The following is a 20,516-nucleotide window of genomic DNA, read 5'->3' as shown; positions in this document are numbered from 1 at the left end:
CCAGTTGTTAGTCCATGAGAGTAGGAAATGTAAAAAATCTCTGTCTTAGAGTCACTCCACTTTCCAGAAGTGTTAACGCTGAGTTCAAAACAGGTTGCTCAAGGCTTTTTTAAGTCCTATCTTGTAAACCTCTAAACATCAGAAATGGCACAGCTCATTCCTTCTGAGGTGCAGCCCCACCCTTGAGCATATCCCCTGGTTTCATGTCCTCTGCAAACTTGACTGATGTGCCTGCCATCCCTTCCTCTATGTCCTGATAAACATATTAAGCACAACATGATGCAAAATAGACTCCTGTGGTAGGGCTCTTCATACTGTCTTCAGATACAGTATGACTCTCCAGGGAGGGATTTTGGTTGTATTGGGGGATGACAAGGTGAGCAGGACCCAGCAATTTGCACTTGCAGACCAGAAATCCAAACATATCATGGCATCCATCAAAAGCTGAGGCCAGTGAAATGATGAAGTTCCATTATAAAAAGGCAAAGTGCTAGGCCCTGCCCTTGAGTCACAACAACCCCAGGCAGTGCCACAGGCTGGGGCAGAGTGGCTGCAAAGCTGCCACAGGAAAAGGACCTGGGGGTGCTGCTGAGAGCAGCTGAACATGAGCCAGCAGTGCCCAGGTGGCCAAGAAGGCCAATGGCATCCTGGCCTGTCCCAGCAATAGTGTGGGCAGCAGGAGCAGGGCAGGGATTGTCCCCCTGTACCCAGCACTGGGGAGGCCACACCTGAAATCCTGTGTTCAGTTTTGTGACCCCACTTCAAGAAGAACATTGAGGTGCTGGAGCCTGTCCAGAGAAGGTCAGGGGAGCTGATGGAGGATCTGGAGCACGAGTCCTATGAGGAGTAGCTGAGGGAACTGGAGTTGTTTAGCCTGGAGAAAAGGAGGCTCAGAGAAGTCCTCATTGCTCTGTACAGCCATCTGAAAGGGGATCGTAGCAAGGTGGGAGTTAGTTTCTTTTCCCACGTAACAAGCCATAGGACAAGTAGAAATGGTCTGATGTTGTGGCAGGGAAGGTTTAGATCAGATTTTACATTGAGGGAAGTACTTTACTGAAAGGGACATCAAGCATGGCTGCCCGGGGTAGTTCAGAAGCCATGTGGATGTGGTGCTTGATGATATGGTTAACTGGGGGGCCTGGTGGTGTCGAGTTAGACTTGATGTCTTTGGGGTCGTCCAACCTTAGTAATGATTCTGTAGTTCTATGAAAGTCTGATTAGAGTAGGTATTGGAGTAGGTACTGTGACAGTGGTGAGACACTAGTATAGCTTGCTCAGAAAAGCTGTGGATGCCCCATGCCTAGAAGTGTTAAAGGCCAGGTTGGATTTGGTTTTGAGCAATATGGTCTAGTGGAAGCTATCCCTACCCGTGGCAGGGGAATTTGAACTAGATGATCTTTAAGGTCCTTGCCAACCCCTCTGATGCATATTGATACAAATACATGACTGCCTGGGCCCTATCATCCAATGATGATCCATGTAGCTGCTCCTCTGTGCAGATCACAGCAACCTAAGATAACACTTAATTATTGACAAAGGAGTTGGATGGTGCACATTCACTGTCATTACTGTCATGGCTGACATCTCTTTTGTTCACTAGGCTGAAGATGAAGAAGGCTACCGTAAGCTGATTGACCAAAAGAAAGACAGACGCCTGGCCTACCTGTTGCAGCAGACAGATGAGTATGTGGCTAACTTGACTAACCTGGTATGGGAGCATAAACAGGCACAAGCAGCCAAAGAGAAGAAGAAGCGAAGAAGAAGAAAGAAGGCAAGTAGTTACAGCTGATATTTTAAGTCATTTTTTCTTCAAATGCAATTTAAATGTTGTTAAATGTGGTGATGCCCGATTGTTGTACCAGAGTGTCTAAAACATCTACTCTACCAAATTCCTGAGGATGATGGATCTCATCTCTCTATCTGTTGATATATATATATATATATATATATATATATATGTGGTTTTATTAACTCAGAAGAAGGTGATAAGGTGGCAGGATTCTGAAATTCTCAGCTGTTAATCTCCTCATAACACTAATTTGCTCATAAACTTTGTACAGGTGGAATTGGGACAGATGTGTAGGTTAGGATTAATGTACCCAAAAGGAGTGCAATGTATCAAAAATACATTGTGAAGAAGATCGCAACAGCCTGGTTTGTGTAGCTGTGTCATCCAGGGCACCTATTTTAGACTTCTACACTATACACTTGGCTCAGTCCATTTTGTTAGGACCATTAAAAATGGCTAAGAAGCTTGGCTAGGTTTATTATAGTAAATGGGCATTTTGCCAGTAGTATTGTTCATTTAACCTTTAATTGAAACTTTCCAAGATTACTTCTCTTCATATGAAATGTTTTACCCTGCAAGAGAAAGTCAATGAACAGGGAAGTTTTCAAAAAAATAATTCCATGTGTGAAATAGTGATTGAGGGATGATTCGTCATTTTTTACAACCTCAGAGTACCTCTCATTTGTTGCAGAATATATAAGAGGATTTTTATAATCCATTTCCATGCCTGGTTTGCTACTAATTACTGCTACAAATACAAGCATTATGTTTACAGGGTTTCCTAACTGTACGGAAATGTGCTAAAAACAACCAGCATAAAAAAAATACTGATCTTGGGCATTAATGGCCTAAAAAATAGTATGTTTTCTCCTGCTCCCCAAAAAAACCTCTGTTCCTGAGAGTATCTTCTTAACATAGGAACAAAACCCCTTCTATGTAATGAAGATTAATTTGAATGGGGTTGGTGGCCTGTATTAACTGTGAGAACAGGCCTGATTTAATGTATATAATACATAGTAGAGGCAATCATTATTGAGACAGCACATGAAGTAACTACATCACTTCAATAACGTAAATAAATACATATTCCTGTAACTGTCCACATGTGTGATATGTTTCTCTATGTCAGTTTAGCCTAAGTTTGTATGAGAAACAGTGTTATCTGCTGGCCAAGCTAGTAAAAGACCTTATTATCCTGAAGTTGAAAGGAAATATATCCTGAAAATTATTCGGTGTTTATATGTATCTCACCCTAAAACCTAAAGGAAAATCAGCAAAAAAAAAGTTTTAAAAAATCTTTGCTCTGTCTTGGTCCTCTGCATCTTTTTGTTTGTAATTAACTACTTTCCAGCTATCTTTTGCTCATCTGTGAAAGAAGTGGGAATTCACGCAAGTTTTGCCCTTTATTTTAATCCAGAATTCTATGATTTTTTCATTGCATGGCTGTGAAAGACATTGTAATTAGGGGGTACTGTGTCTGTTTTTCAAGTCATACACTTTCAATTCTTAGGTTTTTATGTTTTGTAATCCATATTGAAGTTTAATCTACTAATACCTGTAGTTAATGTTTTGTAGTTACAGGAAAATGAGCAAAGAGCATTCTTAGGATTTTCTCCTAGATATGGCAGTATGGAAGTAAATGGTGAAGAAATAATCTTTGCCAGATTCATTATAGAATATCCAAGTGAACATTATATTCTTGGTAGAATAAAATTTGAGATTAGTCTGTTTTTTCTCTGGGATATAGTTTCTGTAATCTTCATTATAGATTTTCCCTGTTTGTTTCTTTCACATTCCATTCTTTGTGTTTTCTGTGTCTAGCTTCCTACTGTAGTCATGGATAAGAAAAAATATTCCATATGAAATTTTCATCTCATAGGCTAGTTCAACTTGCTGTGCAGCTTTTCACTTTATTGTTAGTAATTTTTCCTGTAATTATGCAGCGAACTAACAAAGTGTGACTTCCTGCTTTTTAGTATTGGGATTCCTCCAATTCAGGGATTAAATTGTCAACATTAAAGATCTGTTTGCATGGTCTAAAATAGAAGTGCAATATGTCTGTCATTATTAACATTTCTTTTCTTTGTAATACGTTCTTCTGAATTTCCGAAATTGTTTTTAACTACAGGCTCTAAATGTTCTCACAGCAGGTTATGATTTTTGCACAGTAAACAACACTGATGCCTACTGCTTTTCTGTGATTTGAGTTGCAAGGTTCTTTTCCATTGCCTGTAGCTAACTATAACAATCTTTACGTATTAGACAGTATTCTCTAGTGTAGAAGAATGGATCCCAGCTCTGGTTCATCCAGGGAAAAAGTATCCTCAGTCAATGTAGTGTGTTCAGCCAAGACTAGATACGTGTTCTCATAACTTATCCTGCCTTCTGTTTATTTAACATCCTCACTTCTGGTACAATTTCTTTCTTTGTCAGCACTCATGTCATACCTGCTGCCCAGAAATGCTGAAGCAGACAGCCTTGAAGCTTGTATTGTTGTTACTACTAAGCATCAGCTGCTGCATGTTCATTTCAAGTATATGCTTTAGATAATGGAATTTAATGACTAAGAAAAAAGCTGAAGTATGATGTGAAGCAGATATTAAGGATTATATCAATCTTGAGAAGTGCAGCTATTCCTCAAGTGTACTTATCGAACAAAAACAGGAGTAACTTGATGGTCTATACTCTTTTTTTTATCACACGCTTTAATAATACTTGGAAGTTTTGTATCTCTAAAACAACTCAAGAGATCACTTCGTGTTAGTCTATTTTCTTTATATTAGTATCCAAAGTAATATTTTGCTGTAGTACTAAAAAATCAGCAGTGTGACATAAGGAGAAGCTGTAAAATCCCCTTTCTTGCTCAGAATTGTTTAGGGAAGTTTGAATGCTGAAGCAAACTATATGTCTTTCATTTTTCCTCATACTGTGCTGACATTTTTAAATAAGGTAAATTAGGATAAGCCTTGAGAAATATACTGCTCATTTCTCAGATTGGTGCATGGAGAGAAAAAAAATCTAGCTTTCTCCAGTGAAGAGCTCCAGGATTCCTTTTGCTTCTTATTTGAATAAGGTCTACACACAATTGTAATATAGTACAAAGAACTGAGGAAATAGTCTCCTTCTAGATGGTTGTCAGACAAAAAAACCCCAGAAATACACACCTAAGATAAAAGTAATTTGCATTAATATACAACCTGTGATGCCTGCTGACACCTTTAAAATAAAGATTAAAGCAGTTTGGAGGAAATTAATAGTAAATCATATGAAAATAACTTACTGGTTTATTTGCATTAGAATAGCCTATAAGCAACTGAGCTTCAGGTCTGAACTAGAAATTGAGTGGGCCAGCCAGCCACTTCTTATATGCAGATTTGTATCACTGAGTGAGGTGACTAGGAACCCTCCTTACACTGAAAAATGCTTTTTTAGTTAGTTGCTCTGGGCCTGTCTCTGTCTATATCCATCCACACCTTCAATAACTTCAATTGCAGGATATTCAGAAATAAGTGAAACATTAATGATCCAAAATGTTTGCATCATATAAGGTATTCTTTCTGTACTTTTAATCTAACCACAGTATTTATCACTTCATTTGTTGTAGAAAGCTGAAGAAAATGCAGAAGGAATGGCATCTGGTCTTGGTCCTGATGGAGAGGTATGAATTTTTTCGAAGTGTTGCTTTTTTTCTTCTTGTCTGTTTTTGGTTTAAAAAAAAAACAAAACAACTTTTCAGTGATTATTCTGGATTGTGTGTCATAGCTATAACTTTGAAAAGACTTAAAATGACAACAGTTTTAGGAGCTGTTTTTATAAACAGAAATAATAATTACCTAGGTTAACATTGATGCTAGCCTCTCACTATTCCTAAAATCAAAGACTATCCAGTCTATCACTGAGCATGATGAAGTCTGCCTCTCAGTTTTGTAATGTGTTTGCAAGAAATATCTTTTTTGCAGTCTGTATATAGACTACTTGCTTTGTAGTTTGAGCCTTAGACACCATAAAATCCATCTTCTCATCTTTATGAAAAATACATTGTTGACATTGCATGTAATTACCTTTCAGCCACAGGACAGAGTACAGTGTTATGATGAATTAAGACATCTGAAAGTTCTTTCTTCTTCAAAAGCAAATGGAAATGAGTAATTTTTCTATGTCATTCTTCAAATAATATCATTAATTAAGTAGCAGACCATATGCTGCCTCATTCAAAGCTCTTCTCTTAGTGCAATTTTTCTGTTCCATTTAATTTTTATATAAAGACTTTAGAATTGTATTTATTGTTTTACTTCTGCTCTCTTTTTATACTTGAAAGTGATAGTTCTGCTAATGCAATTACAGTTACAGTAAAATACTCTAATATATTTGTATTTGCACAAGAAAATGCACATAACATTGCTGTAACTTCAGTATTAATGAAAATTGGCTAAGTTTTGCACTCTGTCAGTCACTGTGTTTAGAACTCTTCATAGCCTTTCTTGCTCTATTGTATCTATTTGGAAAATATTCTTGGTTAGAAACAGTTTTAGAATGCAAAAAGTTTTTGAAGTAAAAAAATCTGTGATTAAACAGGGCAAAGAAATAAAAAAGAGTGATTATAATTTTGTTTCAACACAGTATTCTAGTTTTGTTGCAACACAGGTAAGTAAGAGATTTTGTTCTTACAGGTCTTCATCAGTTTAGTTGAAGAAGTTAGGACAGTAAATCTTTAAAACACGCTTTTACCTGGAAAGCTAATGGAATTGTTTGATTCTTATTTCTCAAAAAAAAATAGAAGGCCAAAAGGTCACTTTGTTTTTTTGTTACAGATGCCTGTTGGTATAAATAACAGGCTTTAATGCCTATAAGAATACATACCTAATGTCTTGATTCACAGAAACAAATGGTGCATTCTTTTCCATGCTGTTCTTGTTAATTTACTTGGGATACATTCTTGGATGTAGCACATTTTACACACAAAAATAGAGTGTTTGTTTAGTGGGAAAGCGTGACACCTAGGAACAAAGTTTCACTGGTTGTTCACAGCTGGAGTTTTGACAGTGCTGTTAGTTCTTTTTATTATGTAAGAGAAGTTCAGTTGCCATTTGGTGTAAAATGTCTCTTGAATTTTTAGCCCATAGATGAGAGCAGTCAGATGAGTGACCTTCCAGTCAAAGTGACTCACACTGAAACAGGCAAAGTTCTTCTTGGACCAGAAGCGCCCAAAGCAAGTCAGTTGGATGCTTGGCTGGAAATGAACCCTGGGTAAGTAGTTAGTATACCAAGAAGACTGTTTTTTCTATTTGCATTCATATTTTTTATGTTATACTTTCTTTCTTGTTTACCAATTCTATTCTTGTTTTAATTTATTGTATGTAAGCCAAATAGGAGATGTATTGAACCTTTTACCTCTTCCTTTTAAGTGTAATTCAAAATCTTTCTGTCATTTTTGTACAGCTATGAAGTTGCCCCCAGATCAGACAGTGAAGATGAAAGTGGTTCTGAATATGAAGAGGAGGTATGTACCTTTAAAAAAAACAAACTGTGACAATACAGTAAAAAGCAAGTGCTTACTTCGTATTTAATTTTCCCCTTCTTCATAATGAAGAGAGGGGAAGGGATAGCAGATGGGCAGGTGCTTTAAGACTAGTACAAACAGCAAAATTAATTGATTCTGTCGTTCTTGATTTATAGCAGTTGTTCTTTATATACACTGTAAGTGCCTAACTGATAATGGTGATTAGGAAGAGTAAATATTTTACTCTGACTATTAATAGTAATGAACCAGAGAATTAAGCAGGTTCTTGTTTTAAAATACATCTCACAAAACGCTGCATTGTGGCTTTCTACTGAATGAAATGAACATCTTCAAGATTATGCATTGGTTTATGCAAGATTCTATAGGCAATAAAATAACGTGGCTACTACTTATATATTATGTTTATAAAAATGTTAGGGATTATGCCAGGGATGTATATTCAGACTTTTCAGGGTAGGCTTGTTTGATTCAGTATTTGGATGGTGATTTAAATACTGTTGTTGCAAAAATTCTAGAAAGAATCTTATAATTAAGATTTCAGCCTTGCAGGGTCATCATATTACATACTATGAATAATGAATCGTAATACTTGCTTAGCATTTTACAATCAGTATTTTCTAAATGAGAACAGAAGTGAGGAATAGAGAAGGATGATGTTCAATCAACAGCCTGGTAGCAGAACTAGGTGCAGTACTCAGATCTCCTAAGTATAGCAGTCTTTACACAGCTATATCAAACAACCACTGAAACTGGTTGGACTGTATGAGGTCATGGGTGTCTTTGTAGGAGTAATTTCTGGTAATTCTACATGCCTGTTAGTATTAATTTAGTAGAAGAGGGCATGATACTTGTGAGATTTTAGATTCTCAGTTAGTGGGATTAAGTTGTTTGCTATCTGCTGCAAATGTAGCCAAAGGACAAGTTATTTCAGAAAGAGTAAAAATAACTGGATTTAAAAATTAAGAAACTTGATGTCTAAATCAGTAATACTTGGCAGTTTTTTAAGCCTTATTAATTTATCATACATCTAGAATACAACATAAAAATGAACATGGTATTGGAATACTCTCCATGAATATGGTAATCAGAGAAAGCCTTTGGAAAGTAAGATCATTAAATGGGAAAATTTTTATTTCAAAGTATTATAATTTCCTGCTGGTTAATATATGTCAAAAATTAGTAATTTTCTCAAGCTACCAGTATGAGTATGCCAGTTGAAAGTATGATTGAGGAACACATTACACTTCCCAGCACTCCTGTTCTTTTTCTGTATTCTGTAGGATGAGGAAGAAGAATCAAGCAAATTAGAAACAGATGAGAAGATAGTCCTGGATCCTAACAGTGAGGAAGTTTCTGAGAAAGATGCAAAGCAAATCATTGAGTGAGTCTTTCTTAAATGTTGTTTATTACAAACTATGATTTCTTACAGTGGCATTTCACAAGAGTAGTTTTCTCTAGTGATTTGTTGTAGGTCTCTGGTATAAATATCTGCAGGATCATTTAATTGTGTACTCTTTATAATCTTGCACCCTTTGGTTTATTCACCTCACTCATAGCTGAGGACTTGAACTGTTTCTTTAGATGTATGTATATGATGGTCAAAAAATACTTGTTTGTAGGAATTCACTCGAGGTTTTTTTCTACTTTCCAGGACAGCCAAACAAGATGTGGATGATGAATATAGCATGCAATATAGTGCTAGAGGGTCTCAGTCCTACTACACTGTGGCTCATGCAATCACCGAAAGGGTGGAAAAGCAGTCTTCCCTTCTTATTAATGGCACATTAAAACATTATCAGGTGAGAAATCTTGAAAACAACAAAATACCTAAAACTTGGAATTATGCCCAACATTTCAGTGTGATATTTTTTGAACGTTTATGAACGCTTTTTGAAAAATACAGCGGCTCTAATAGGTTCTAATAGGTTAGAATTTGGAAGTATGGACAATAGCACTTGCCACAGATACTGTTGTATACATACTGCTTGAATGATACAAACATTCTACAGATATCTCTGCCTTTTCTTGATTGCAGGTGAATAATATTTTAGTTTTGGTGTCCTTCTCATTGGCTTGTAATTTAGTTTCTAACTGTTTTAATTTATGGTGGATTAACAGTATTTTCCTTCTTCCAATAGTTAAAAGTTTAGAACTTTAGTTTTTAATAAAGGTCCTAATATTCCAGGGCAGTGATAGGTATAATTTGAAAATAAGAAAAACATTTTGCAGTGGAGGTTGGTTCACATGTTCTTCACAGACTTTCACTGGATTTAGCAACCAAGGACTTTGGTATTTTGATGTAAGATAGATTCATGTGTGATTGAAAATGTCCTTGATGCATGTTTTCTACTACTTCTGCTTTCTTTCTACTTCTGCTATCATACAACTTTCTATTTAACTCCGACACCCTGCATCTTTTCTCTAGTCAGAACATTGTTCATGTGTGTATATATCTCTCTACATAAAGAATAATGATGCAGAGAAGATAGCTTTCCTTTTCTCAATTCTGAAGTGACTTTATTGGTAGTACATACAGTGGCAGTACAAATTCCAGTCCATATGTATGTAAAGCCAGTAAATTGACAACTTTATTTTGGATAATGTCTTGCAAGGAGAACAGACAATTGCTTTGAGAGTGAACTTTCTCAGGCCACCTAATTTCTTGCTCTCACCATTCATGAGACACACCAAAACTCTGTATATGAGAAGCAGAAACTTCACACATCCATCAGTAATGTGATACACACATGTGGAAATGTGTCTGACAAAAGAATAGTGCTTTCTAGTGGTATTCCTTGGAGTGTGAAATTCTGTTATGTAGACATTGCTAAGCTGCAGAACTCTGGCTTCCTTCCAACTCTGGAATTTTATACACAAGGTATATTTGGACAAAGGTGGCCTGCTCTGACGGCAAGTTTTGGGCAACAGATACTAAGTGCATATGTGCTACAAGAGCGTCAGCATACCAGTGATACAGTTGGCAAGTGTGAGGCTTTGTGTTTTGTGCTGACGAGTTTGGTTCTGAGAGATTTGAGTTGACACAGGCAAATGTTATGAAATACACACAGAAAGTTTTAGCATTTGAAGTGTTGAAATTGCAAATACCTGCAGTGGTGTTTATGAGCTTTACTATGAGTGCCTCTGTTGCTTTGTGTGCAGTAGTAAATGTTTCTACATGTAACCTGACTTCATCTTACAGAGTGTTTTAAACAGGAATGATGATTTCCATGTTAAAATAGACAGGAGTCCCCATGCATATGGTATTACTAAAGGAAAACTGACTTGTATGTAGACAGCAGAGCATTAGTTCCATAATGCTGATTTATTACTAATTATTTTGGTGGGATTTAAATAACTGAAGCTCTTACTCTTACTTCAGCTCCAGGGACTGGAATGGATGGTTTCTCTCTATAACAACAATCTGAATGGAATTTTAGCTGATGAAATGGGACTAGGGAAGACAATACAGACTATTGCTCTCATCACTTACCTGATGGAGCACAAGAGACTCAATGGTCCCTATCTCATCATTGTTCCCTTGTCGTAAGTAATAGATCTCATTCTGGCATTATTTTTCTAAATGTTTATTTGATTTATTTGGAACACAACATGCTGGCAAAACCAGAAGATTTGTAAAACACTTCATTCTATTGTTTTTGGCAAACTGTATTGAATTTACTGTAATTCACTCTTAGGCCAAAAGAGGGGGATGTTTTTTCTTTCCTATTACATTCATGCACTTCACCTTTCAGCTTTTTACTCTGCTGGTAAAAATCTGTTGCTTAATTCTTTAAGCAGTTTTGCCTCATCTGATACCTTGCAAGCATGCTTTAATGAGGTTGATCTTCCAAGTACTACTAAGTACTACTATATAGGTAGCCCTGGATGTATGTAGTCTTGATTGATATACACACTTACGTCAGGTGTGCAAATGATGATTGTTTATTGTGCTGTCCCCTCCCCTTTTGCCTTTCCTTTGCTTCTTAGCAGCTTTCAAAGATGCTGCTAGTTTTATAATTTTTTTTTGTGCATTTTCCTTTCTTCAAAGGTCACATGTGAGTTTTAGTATAAAAAATTGGTATTTATATAAAAAATACCCATCATTGTAGAACTCTTATAGGATGTTAAGGAATTACTTTCTTATTTTTATATGTAATTGAACTTGATTGATATTGAGAGATTCCCATGTAATTTCATTAGCAAGTTTGTCCACCAGTTGTGCTGAGCATGCAAATTTGTTCTAGAATTAGGATAAATTTGATTTTTATTGAGGTGTGTTGTCTTCTGGCTTTGCTGTAGTAGTAACTTATTAACTAAGATAAATGCCACAGATGTGCCTAACTATATGAATAGAAATGAAAAGCTTATTTTGAAAAGAAACACCTGGGAGAAGATTTATAAAACAAAAATAGGGGTAGTGTTATTAATATCAATTTTCATGTGGGCACAGTAAAAAATCTGATTTATTTTAAGTACCCTTGGGGGTTTTTTTTAAGAAGTGAGAAGTACTGAAAGTTCTTTCTTGTATACATTTTGAAAGCTGCGTGTTTCTGTCTTCTCTACATTGCTGGTATTGCTGCCAAAAGCAAGCAGCTGAAAAACCTCAAGGTTATTTTTTGCTGTTTTCTCATTATAGCAATTAGCTTCAATGTAGCAACTTTTTTGTTGGTATCAAACAGCAGAAACAATGCAAGAATGGATTCTCATAATGGCAGTAGTGGGACTATGAGTAGTTCTCCTCAAGCAGTTCTCCTCAGTTTCATTGGGCTGTATTAGAAAAGCTGTAATGTCCATTTTTGGATGATAAGTCTAGTATAAAAGAACTTGCAAGTCTATTTTTTGACCAGAGATAATGTTCTTATTTGTTACTATGTTCGGAAGTATAGAGGTGCATGTAAAATGCTACTTTTGCTGGTTTCTAAAAGGGCCCTGAATATAAGCTGAATGATTGTTTCACACAGTTTTTTTCTGGTTACTTCCCTCTGAGATCCTTGTATTTTATTGAAGTATATCAAGTGCAGTTTTAAAATATGTTGTTATTTATGGGTGTTGATTACATAAAATGTGTTGAAAAGCTGGCAACCACTTGGAAACATTTATAAATGTTTGATCTGCAGATGATGAAACATGTTACTTTTTCTCTATAATCTCTATGATAGGACTTTATCCAATTGGACATACGAATTTGACAAATGGGCTCCTTCTGTGGTGAAGATATCTTACAAGGTTTGATTTGCTTTTTATGTGACTGTAGAATTGAAGGAATAAGAATTGGAGACAGTTTTTCCTCTGTGTCCTCTGTGATTTTAAACTGTATGCTCATTGGGTTTTGTCATGTATATCAGGTACTAAGCAATGTGAGTTAATCATACTAAGAAGACTGTTATAATCTGTGAAAGACTGTAGAAGTAAAGCAACTGTAAATCACTGTACAAAGTGCAGAATAAAATTGTTAATTTTCACATTTGCAAGGCTTCTGCTGAGAGTTATGAATGGTAACTACCTAACATTTATTCCCAGGTAAATACTTTCTAGTGTAGTAGCGATGTAGCCAAGCAATTTTTAGGGAGACCAGACCACTGGCTTTATATTTCCATAAACCCCATAAGCAGCTTTGTGGTCTAGCAGCAGTTTAGGGAGAGCACTATGAGAAGGTCTGGAATTATGTCTATGTATTATTCACAGTATGGTTGGATTGCAGGTTCATCTGGTTGCTTATTGTTTGTTCATTCATAAAAACAATGTTTCTTCTTCATCAAAGAGTAACAACTCATGTCTCTCTTTTAGGGTACACCTGCAATGCGCCGCTCACTTGTTCCTCAGCTTCGAAGTGGAAAATTTAACGTTCTTTTAACTACTTATGAGTACATAATAAAGGACAAACACATCCTTGCTAAGGTAATTTTAACTATTGGATCTCTACAGCAAGAGCCTGACACCTTCAAGTGGTGCATACCACAAAACACATATTTGTTTTATAGGGAAATTCTCAGTTGCTCTGTCCTTCAATAAAAGTTAACCCTTTCATTTGCATTCCTGTTCCTCAGTTTATAATTAAACTTCTCAGTCATAGCTCTCCCTTATGTAAACACTAGGATTTTTGCAAATGTGACCAGGGGACTAATTCCTTTGTGAAATTCTGTCTGTCTGTACTGTATGCCTGCCTGTCCTTGGAAGAACATGACTTCATAATACTCAGCCTAATCTGTGTCAATGATTTGTAACTTTTTCTGTTATTTCTGTCCTGAAACTCACTCTTATTAGGGCCCTTCCAGCTAAATAGTCACTTTTCCTCACATAACAAAATAGTTACCTATATAATGAATTTGTTACCTAGACTAAAGAGTCTACACTTCTGCACTTCTTAGGGGCTCACTGTCTCTCTACAGGTAGGTATCAAATATAATGAATTTTAAAAGAGCTAATGTAAGGTACTAATACAAAGGCAGTGTGTTTTCCTAGCATCATTCTGAGTACTTGAAAACAGCTTGAGACTACATAACATTTTTATACCTTTATTTTCTTGCACTCTTTCTGAAAGATAGGAAGGGCATAGCAGTATACCACCCCTCCTGGAATGGAATTAGGTAGCACCTATAAAAGTGCAAACTGAGGCCTGAGTCATATGGTCAGTGTGGCACTTGTGTTGACTGTCCATGTTGTAGTACAGGTGGTAATAAGAGGGCTCAAACAGCAACTTTCAACATCTGCTGTGGCTGTGTTTGAGATTTCATATTAAGAAATAGAAACTTTAGTTGAAAATGCAGTAAATGAGATACTGCTTTCTTCTCAAGTAAAAACATAGGATTAGCTGGAACAAAATGAAGTTCAGGGTTGCTCTTATTTATGAGCATACTTAACTTTATCTGAAAATGCTTTTGTCTCCTGTCAAGGTTCTTGTTACAGATAGATTTATTTTCTGTTCATGTGGTTTCTTTCTTCTACTGTGAACCATATTCTGGCCTTGAAGAGCCAGTCATTCTAATCTCTTTCCCAGAAATGGAAGGAATCTGCTGTTAGCTGTTTAAGTTCAATCAGAATTCAACATCAGATTGAGCATAGTGTTTGTCTCTGTTTGTTGCTAGCAAGGACACTGATAGTTGCAGGATGCTTGATTTGGCTTTCCTCAAGGCTGAGACTGAGGAGTGTCTCAGGCTTTAAGTAATTTTTGTTCCTTACTTATTGGGAGGAACTTGACAAAGTCTGGCCTGTTCTAACTTTGCCAACTTTTATTTTTATCTCAGATTCGGTGGAAGTACATGATAGTAGATGAGGGCCATCGAATGAAGAACCATCACTGCAAGCTGACTCAGGTCTTGAACACTCACTACGTGGCCCCTCGGCGAATCCTGCTGACTGGGACTCCTCTGCAGAACAAATTGCCTGAACTCTGGGCTCTTCTCAATTTCCTTCTTCCAACCATTTTCAAGAGCTGCAGCACCTTTGAACAGTGGTTCAATGCTCCATTTGCCATGACTGGAGAAAGGGTACTGTGGCAATGTTTTTTTAAAGAGATAGAAATAAACCACTTTGATGAAAACAGAAAAGAGCTTACACAGAATGATTAGTGTTTGAACTTGCACTGGTACTTAGGGATTTAACATAACTAAAAGACTCCTTTTTCATTATACTAAAAGTTTTATATTTAAAGTGTACTTTTTGACTCACAGTCAGTTTTGTTTTAAGATGCAAATAAATGATTGCATGTTCTTAACTTTGCATGTGACAGAATACATTACCTAATATGCCTTGTAGTGACTTCTATCAACTTCTCTAGGTGGACTTAAATGAGGAAGAAACTATTCTGATCATCCGTCGTCTCCATAAAGTGCTTCGGCCCTTCTTGCTGAGAAGACTGAAGAAGGAGGTTGAGTCTCAACTGCCAGAAAAGGTTTGCAGTGAGAGGAGTTTTGGAAGGAATTTAATATTCTATTCTTGTTTTCAGATCTGTTTTGCAGAAGGGGTCCTCTTTAGTGTTTGTTTAGTTATACCTCTTCAGAGAAAGCTGGCTGCTGAGGAAACCTGATTACCTGAAGTGTCTGCACTTGGGATTCCTCACTAACTTTTTTTTAATGTGTTTGTTGTAACCACTGTAAGATATGCAACTTATTTGTATTACAGTCTCCTTTCAATTTATGAGTCACCCATACACTGAGGGTGAAATGCTGAGCTCTACCATGCTCCTTGCAGTGGTTGAAGCTAGTTTATTGAAATTTCTGAAGAACTTTGTAAAGCACTTTGTAAAGCAGGCACAATTTGGTCCTGTATTATCATTCCAGGAGTTCTGTGAAGTGTCTTGATGAAATTGCACAATTATTTTTAACTAATGGCATGTAAATCCAGAACATAAAATTATTTTCTGATTTCAAAGGTAATTGTTTTTATTTCTGGATTACTCATTTTGTCCCACTGTATCTTCCTCTGCAATTCTACATCCCTCTTCCCAGAATAATAACAGCAATTTTAAAAAAGTAAATTTGAAGGTATGATAAGGAAAAGTACTTGATTTTAAGGTAAACTGGATTAAAACCATACCAAACTGAAATATTTATAAGGTATGTTATGAGCTGCCTGGCTAAATGGATGAAGAACTCTGTACAGATGCTCAGAGACAATATAAAGCGACATTTTGAAATTATTTTTCGTCTTTGTAATCATGTCAACACTACTACTGTTGAAATCTCTGTTTCTTCAAATGTCAAATTCTCAATACCCTCAGAAGCATTTATTTGAGAATAAAAGATGTTTGTATTTCAATATAATGGTGGAACCAAGACACTGTATTTGATTAATCCAATAATAGGCATTGGAGAGGGAATTTTTTCGAGTTGCATGTAGATTCATACTCAAAAGTCTGTGTTGCCATTATCTTGAAAAAAGGAATTTATTCAGCCACGAGGCTTGAACTTGGGGACTGAAGCCTTCTAATCAGGTTCATTTGCTGTTGCAAATACTGGTAAAGAAGCTATTGAAAAAGTCACTTCTCTTTCAGATGTTTATACTTCTTTGTTTCTCAGAACAAAATAACCTGATGGTTTTCTTCCTGCTTACTTATTAAACATTAGGAATCTTAGGCATTGTCTTTTATTCACAGCTTGAAAGATTCCTAGCCACTAGCATTACTGTGTTACAGTTTTTATTTGACATAATTTATTAAAAAAATAGTGACTATAATCTGGACATCGGACAATAGAAAAAACTATATAAAATTAGTGTGTGAAGTCCATCTGTTACTTCTGTTTTTAAATCTAGTATGCAGTTAAAACCTAAATGTAGTTTTACAAAGCTGAACAAGTTAGGCTGAATGTAGGGGTCATAGAGTAACACAGGTATTAGTTCTCTGTGTTTTTAGTGGTTGTTGAGATAATGGAGCATTTCTATGATAGCCTGGATAAACATGCCCATTAGATTCGGTGAGGGATTCTTAATTGCTAGATATGCCATGATGATATTTTTATGATGCTTTCTTGATACTTTTATAATACTTAACAGACACAATAAATTCCATTGGTTATTAAGCACAAAATGCTTTTTAGTTGCATGTTAAATATAAAATTAATTTTAAAATATTTTTTAGATTTTAAAGCGTATGGAGAAATAAAGTATATTTGGTAATCCTGCAGTTGCATCCTTAGGATTCAGCTGTCTCACTGCATATGGACAATCTTTTGAGATACTCACTTCTGTGCTTGCAGTTGGATTGCTGGTCATGGAAGTTTTATGTGGTGATATGGTACAGATAAAAGATTAGTAGCTAACTAACACTATTATGTCAGCATGTTTATGGGTTTTGGTTTTTATTATTTTTTTACACCAGGTGGAATACGTGATCAAATGTGATATGTCAGCTCTTCAAAAGATCCTGTACCGTCACATGCAAGCCAAGGGAATCCTTCTCACAGATGGTTCTGAAAAGGACAAGAAGGTACAAAAGACTAAAATATGAAAGAAATAATGTATTATGAGTAAATATGTTAACAGTTTTATAAAGTTAAAGTGTAGACTCTTACTGCAGATATCTCTGATGAAAGAGAAATTTCAGGCGTGCCTTTCAGTTAGAAGACTGCAGCTGTTGACAGGGAGAAGATACTGCTTGTACTCAGTGTAGTTGCAGTGCCTTTCTGCAGGCAGGCACTGTTTGAGAGAAGACTGCATTTCTCTTGACTGAGCTTAATTCAGTAATATATCTGAATAATTGTGATTGTGGCAGCCATGACTACAGAAGGTTATATATGTTGTTTTTCAGAGCTATTAAGTGAGTCTCGGTTTAGTCAGCTAGGACTGTATACTTGCATTCATCCTTACAAGGTCAGTTGGTGATAAAATTCTTTAAGAGATCAGTAAGTTTCAAAGTCATATAGTCAGATTTAGACTTTATATTAGTAAACATTGGTTATGCTCTTGGGGGTTTTAGCCAGTCAGTACAGAGTAAAGAAATTGGAATTAATCAACTTTTCACATTATAGTGAATTTTTAACACTGTATTAAATGTGAAATACTTTGAACAGGCTCTGCAGGGTATCTAGAATTTAAGAGGTTCAGTTTGCACCCTCTTGTGTGTCTATTGCAACGCAGTGCACATACAGTCTTTCCATAAGCCTTTTTCATGTTGCATTGGTACACTAGGTGGTTTTTCTATTCAGTATTATACTTTACCTTTCTAGTTCTTTGCAGTCAAATTATTTTCTTTGCTTAATTAAACTCCAGAAAAAGGATTCTTTTTCTCTGGATATTGAAATACATCTTCATAGTTTGAATGCTTTTTAGACATTAATTCGTGTTCCTCAGTTGTATTTTTAATGCAGTTTTGCAGTTTGATGCCTTTATATTTGTCCTAAAAATTTAATTTTGTATCAGAGTCTTCTACTTCCTCTCCTGATCTCTTTCATGTGCTCAGGCTCTTTTGTATATTTTGTCCTACCTGTTTTTCTACTTGGCTTTGTGATGAACCAGTCAAAATTGCCTTTGCCATCTTCTAAACAGTTTCCTTGCCTTCCTCTCTCCCCAAGGGGCTAAAATTTTTCTGTTCTTGCAACTCTATCATAAATAATTTTTTTCCTTAAATGTTAAAATAAGCTCTATTATCACTGCTACCTGTGGTCAGCAGAGAAAGGTGGTTGTAGACCACTTGACTTCAGCAAACAACTGTTGTGTTAGGCAAAAATCTTGTCTTTCTGCAGTTCTGGCTTGGACCCAACTGAGATTAGAGACAGTTCGCTCAGATGGAAAGCTATGGGAAATGGTTTTAAAGCAAATATGAGCTGTCTCTCAGAGCAAATTTAAGATGATCTTGAAAAGAACAAAACCAAGTTTTAAATATATGGAATGCCCCCTTCAAATGGATGATCTCTGCTCTAAATGAAAGTTATGATTTTTGTGTACTTCCCAGAAAAGACTAGAATGTTTATAGTATTTATTAGAATCAAGTACTCTGTTTTCCCCTACTTTACACTTCAAAATTGGTAAATTGTTTGGGTGAGGATTTAAAAATAAATCTGAATTAGTCATATAGTAAGCTTGGACTATTGATGCTACTCTGATTACATTTTTATAAAATGGTAAAAAACCAAAATGACGTTTGAAAGCCACAAGTTTTTGGCAATGTTAATGCAATACAATGTTCTCAAACTAACCTTGACCATCTGCAGTTAGTTTTTAACTGTACAGTTTGGTCTGGCACACCTGACTGTGTTCTACAAGATTAACTGTAGTTTTGTGTTCTGAGAATATGCTTCCTTCAATAATAAGATGATTCATTAATTTAGCGAGCTTTGAAATTTTAGTACCTGTGGCCTGGTGTTTTACTCAGCCTGGAGTGAGAAACCCATATATTGAGTTAACAGACTGGAAAAGTTACTATGGAATTGAATCCAGCTAGAGTTGCTTCCTGTTAGGGGGTTCAGACACTGTGGAGTTTGTGTGGTTTCATAAAAAAACTATAAATTATCAAGACAGTAGGTACTGTGCTTCTTACCAAGAATACTGTAGGTAGATATGTAGTGCACTTCATTAATTACTTCCAAATCTTCCTTTTTCATTACAGATCATCCTTATGATGAATTTATACAGCAAATCAACTGAACAGTTGTTTTTTGATTTTTGTTGTTTTGTTTTGGCCTGGCTTGTTTTTTTCTTGTTAGGGAGTTTTGCTGATTTTTTGGGGTTTTTTATTAGTGATGTAGTGTTTGGGTTTGGGATAAAAATATTTTTGAAGGGCATACTCATAAGCTAAGAAATTAATCATTTGGTTTGCATTGTTTATACCCACAGGGAAAAGGCGGAGCAAAAACTCTTATGAACACTATCATGCAGTTGAGAAAGATATGCAATCACCCATACATGTTTCAGCACATTGAGGTAAGACTGGTAGCTTTGATTTTGAGAGTTCTTTTATTCAGATGGCTAGGATAATAGAAAACTGCTACTGAAACTTATGTGTGTGGGAGAGGTTATCTCAGTCCACATAATTTATATAGTAAAGAAACAGATTCAAAAAATGCATGTATTGTAGTCAACAAGTGCCATCTTTTTATTGATAATCCAAAGTCTGTTTTTAAAGTGTTTCATTTTATGGAGCAGTGTCTTTAAAAGGTGAAGGATTTTTTTACTAATTTAAGTCAATCCAGAGTAATTTGGTATTCACATACACTAAATTTTTTATGGATGGACACTGGTTCAAAATGTCATGTGCAGAATCTTTGTAGTTAGCAGGCTACAAATCTTTTACTATTAATCTTTTAATTGTCAACTACGTTTGTTATATTCTGTCCATCTTGTTTTTTCAGCAAAAATGTGCTATCTATATAGCATCTTTCAATAGGACCTAAGTATATGAATATATCTGAAAAGACAGGAAGTGTCATAGATATGTGGAATATAGCCAAACTTGATTACAAAAATATTATTAAGTACCTACTGTGATTTATTATTATTATGATTATTATTATTATTGTTGTAGTTTTCACTCTTTGTGATCCTGTATGCTGAGTAATTAAATTGAGTAAATTTCAGATGAATTTTCTACTGATTAGTACAAATTAATTAGTATTCCACCATATTTGTAATCTGGTACAATGTGTGCTACAGAAATCACTTGAGCAAATCATGAATTTTAAATAATAGTACACAAAACGTTAGAGCACTGTTGCCAGAAGGTGGTTTCCAAGAGTGTGAACATCATTGAACTCAGACCTGCAATACTCATAT

The 20,516-nt window shown here is 35.7% G+C and overlaps 1 protein-coding gene across 7 annotated transcripts in view; it reads left to right on the top strand.

Annotated features, from left to right (window-relative positions):
* The window catches only part of SMARCA2 (SWI/SNF related BAF chromatin remodeling complex subunit ATPase 2), a 112,613-nt gene that overhangs the window by 41,197 nt on the left and 50,900 nt on the right, over positions 1 to 20,516 (top strand). For 6 of the 7 annotated variants that reach the window (XR_013777106.1, XM_079329962.1, XM_079329967.1 and 3 more), the window contains 13 exons: positions 1,601 to 1,775; positions 5,398 to 5,447; positions 6,906 to 7,036; positions 7,229 to 7,289; positions 8,591 to 8,691; positions 8,962 to 9,109; positions 10,690 to 10,853; positions 12,470 to 12,536; positions 13,098 to 13,208; positions 14,555 to 14,797; positions 15,088 to 15,201; positions 17,128 to 17,235; positions 19,581 to 19,667. Coding sequence is in view for 6 of the 7 variants with exons in the window: in XM_079329962.1 (XP_079186088.1) it covers positions 1,601 to 1,775; positions 5,398 to 5,447; positions 6,906 to 7,036; positions 7,229 to 7,289; positions 8,591 to 8,691; positions 8,962 to 9,109; positions 10,690 to 10,853; positions 12,470 to 12,536; positions 13,098 to 13,208; positions 14,555 to 14,797; positions 15,088 to 15,201; positions 17,128 to 17,235; positions 19,581 to 19,667 (1,560 nt within the window). In the remaining variant the exon portion in view is untranslated. Of the gene's footprint in view, positions 1 to 1,600; positions 1,776 to 5,393; positions 5,448 to 6,905; positions 7,037 to 7,228; positions 7,290 to 8,590; positions 8,692 to 8,961; positions 9,110 to 10,689; positions 10,854 to 12,469; positions 12,537 to 13,097; positions 13,209 to 14,554; positions 14,798 to 15,087; positions 15,202 to 17,127; positions 17,236 to 19,580; positions 19,668 to 20,516 lie in introns of all 7 variants that reach the window. The other variant, XM_079329966.1, reaches the window with a different exon arrangement.

Source organism: Erithacus rubecula (genome assembly GCF_903797595.1).
Source record: "Erithacus rubecula genome assembly, chromosome: Z".
In the NCBI taxonomy this organism is placed as follows: Eukaryota; Metazoa; Chordata; class Aves; order Passeriformes; family Muscicapidae; genus Erithacus; species Erithacus rubecula.
Note: the sequence above shows the minus strand (reverse complement) of the source record. Positions and strands in the feature narration are given on the sequence as shown.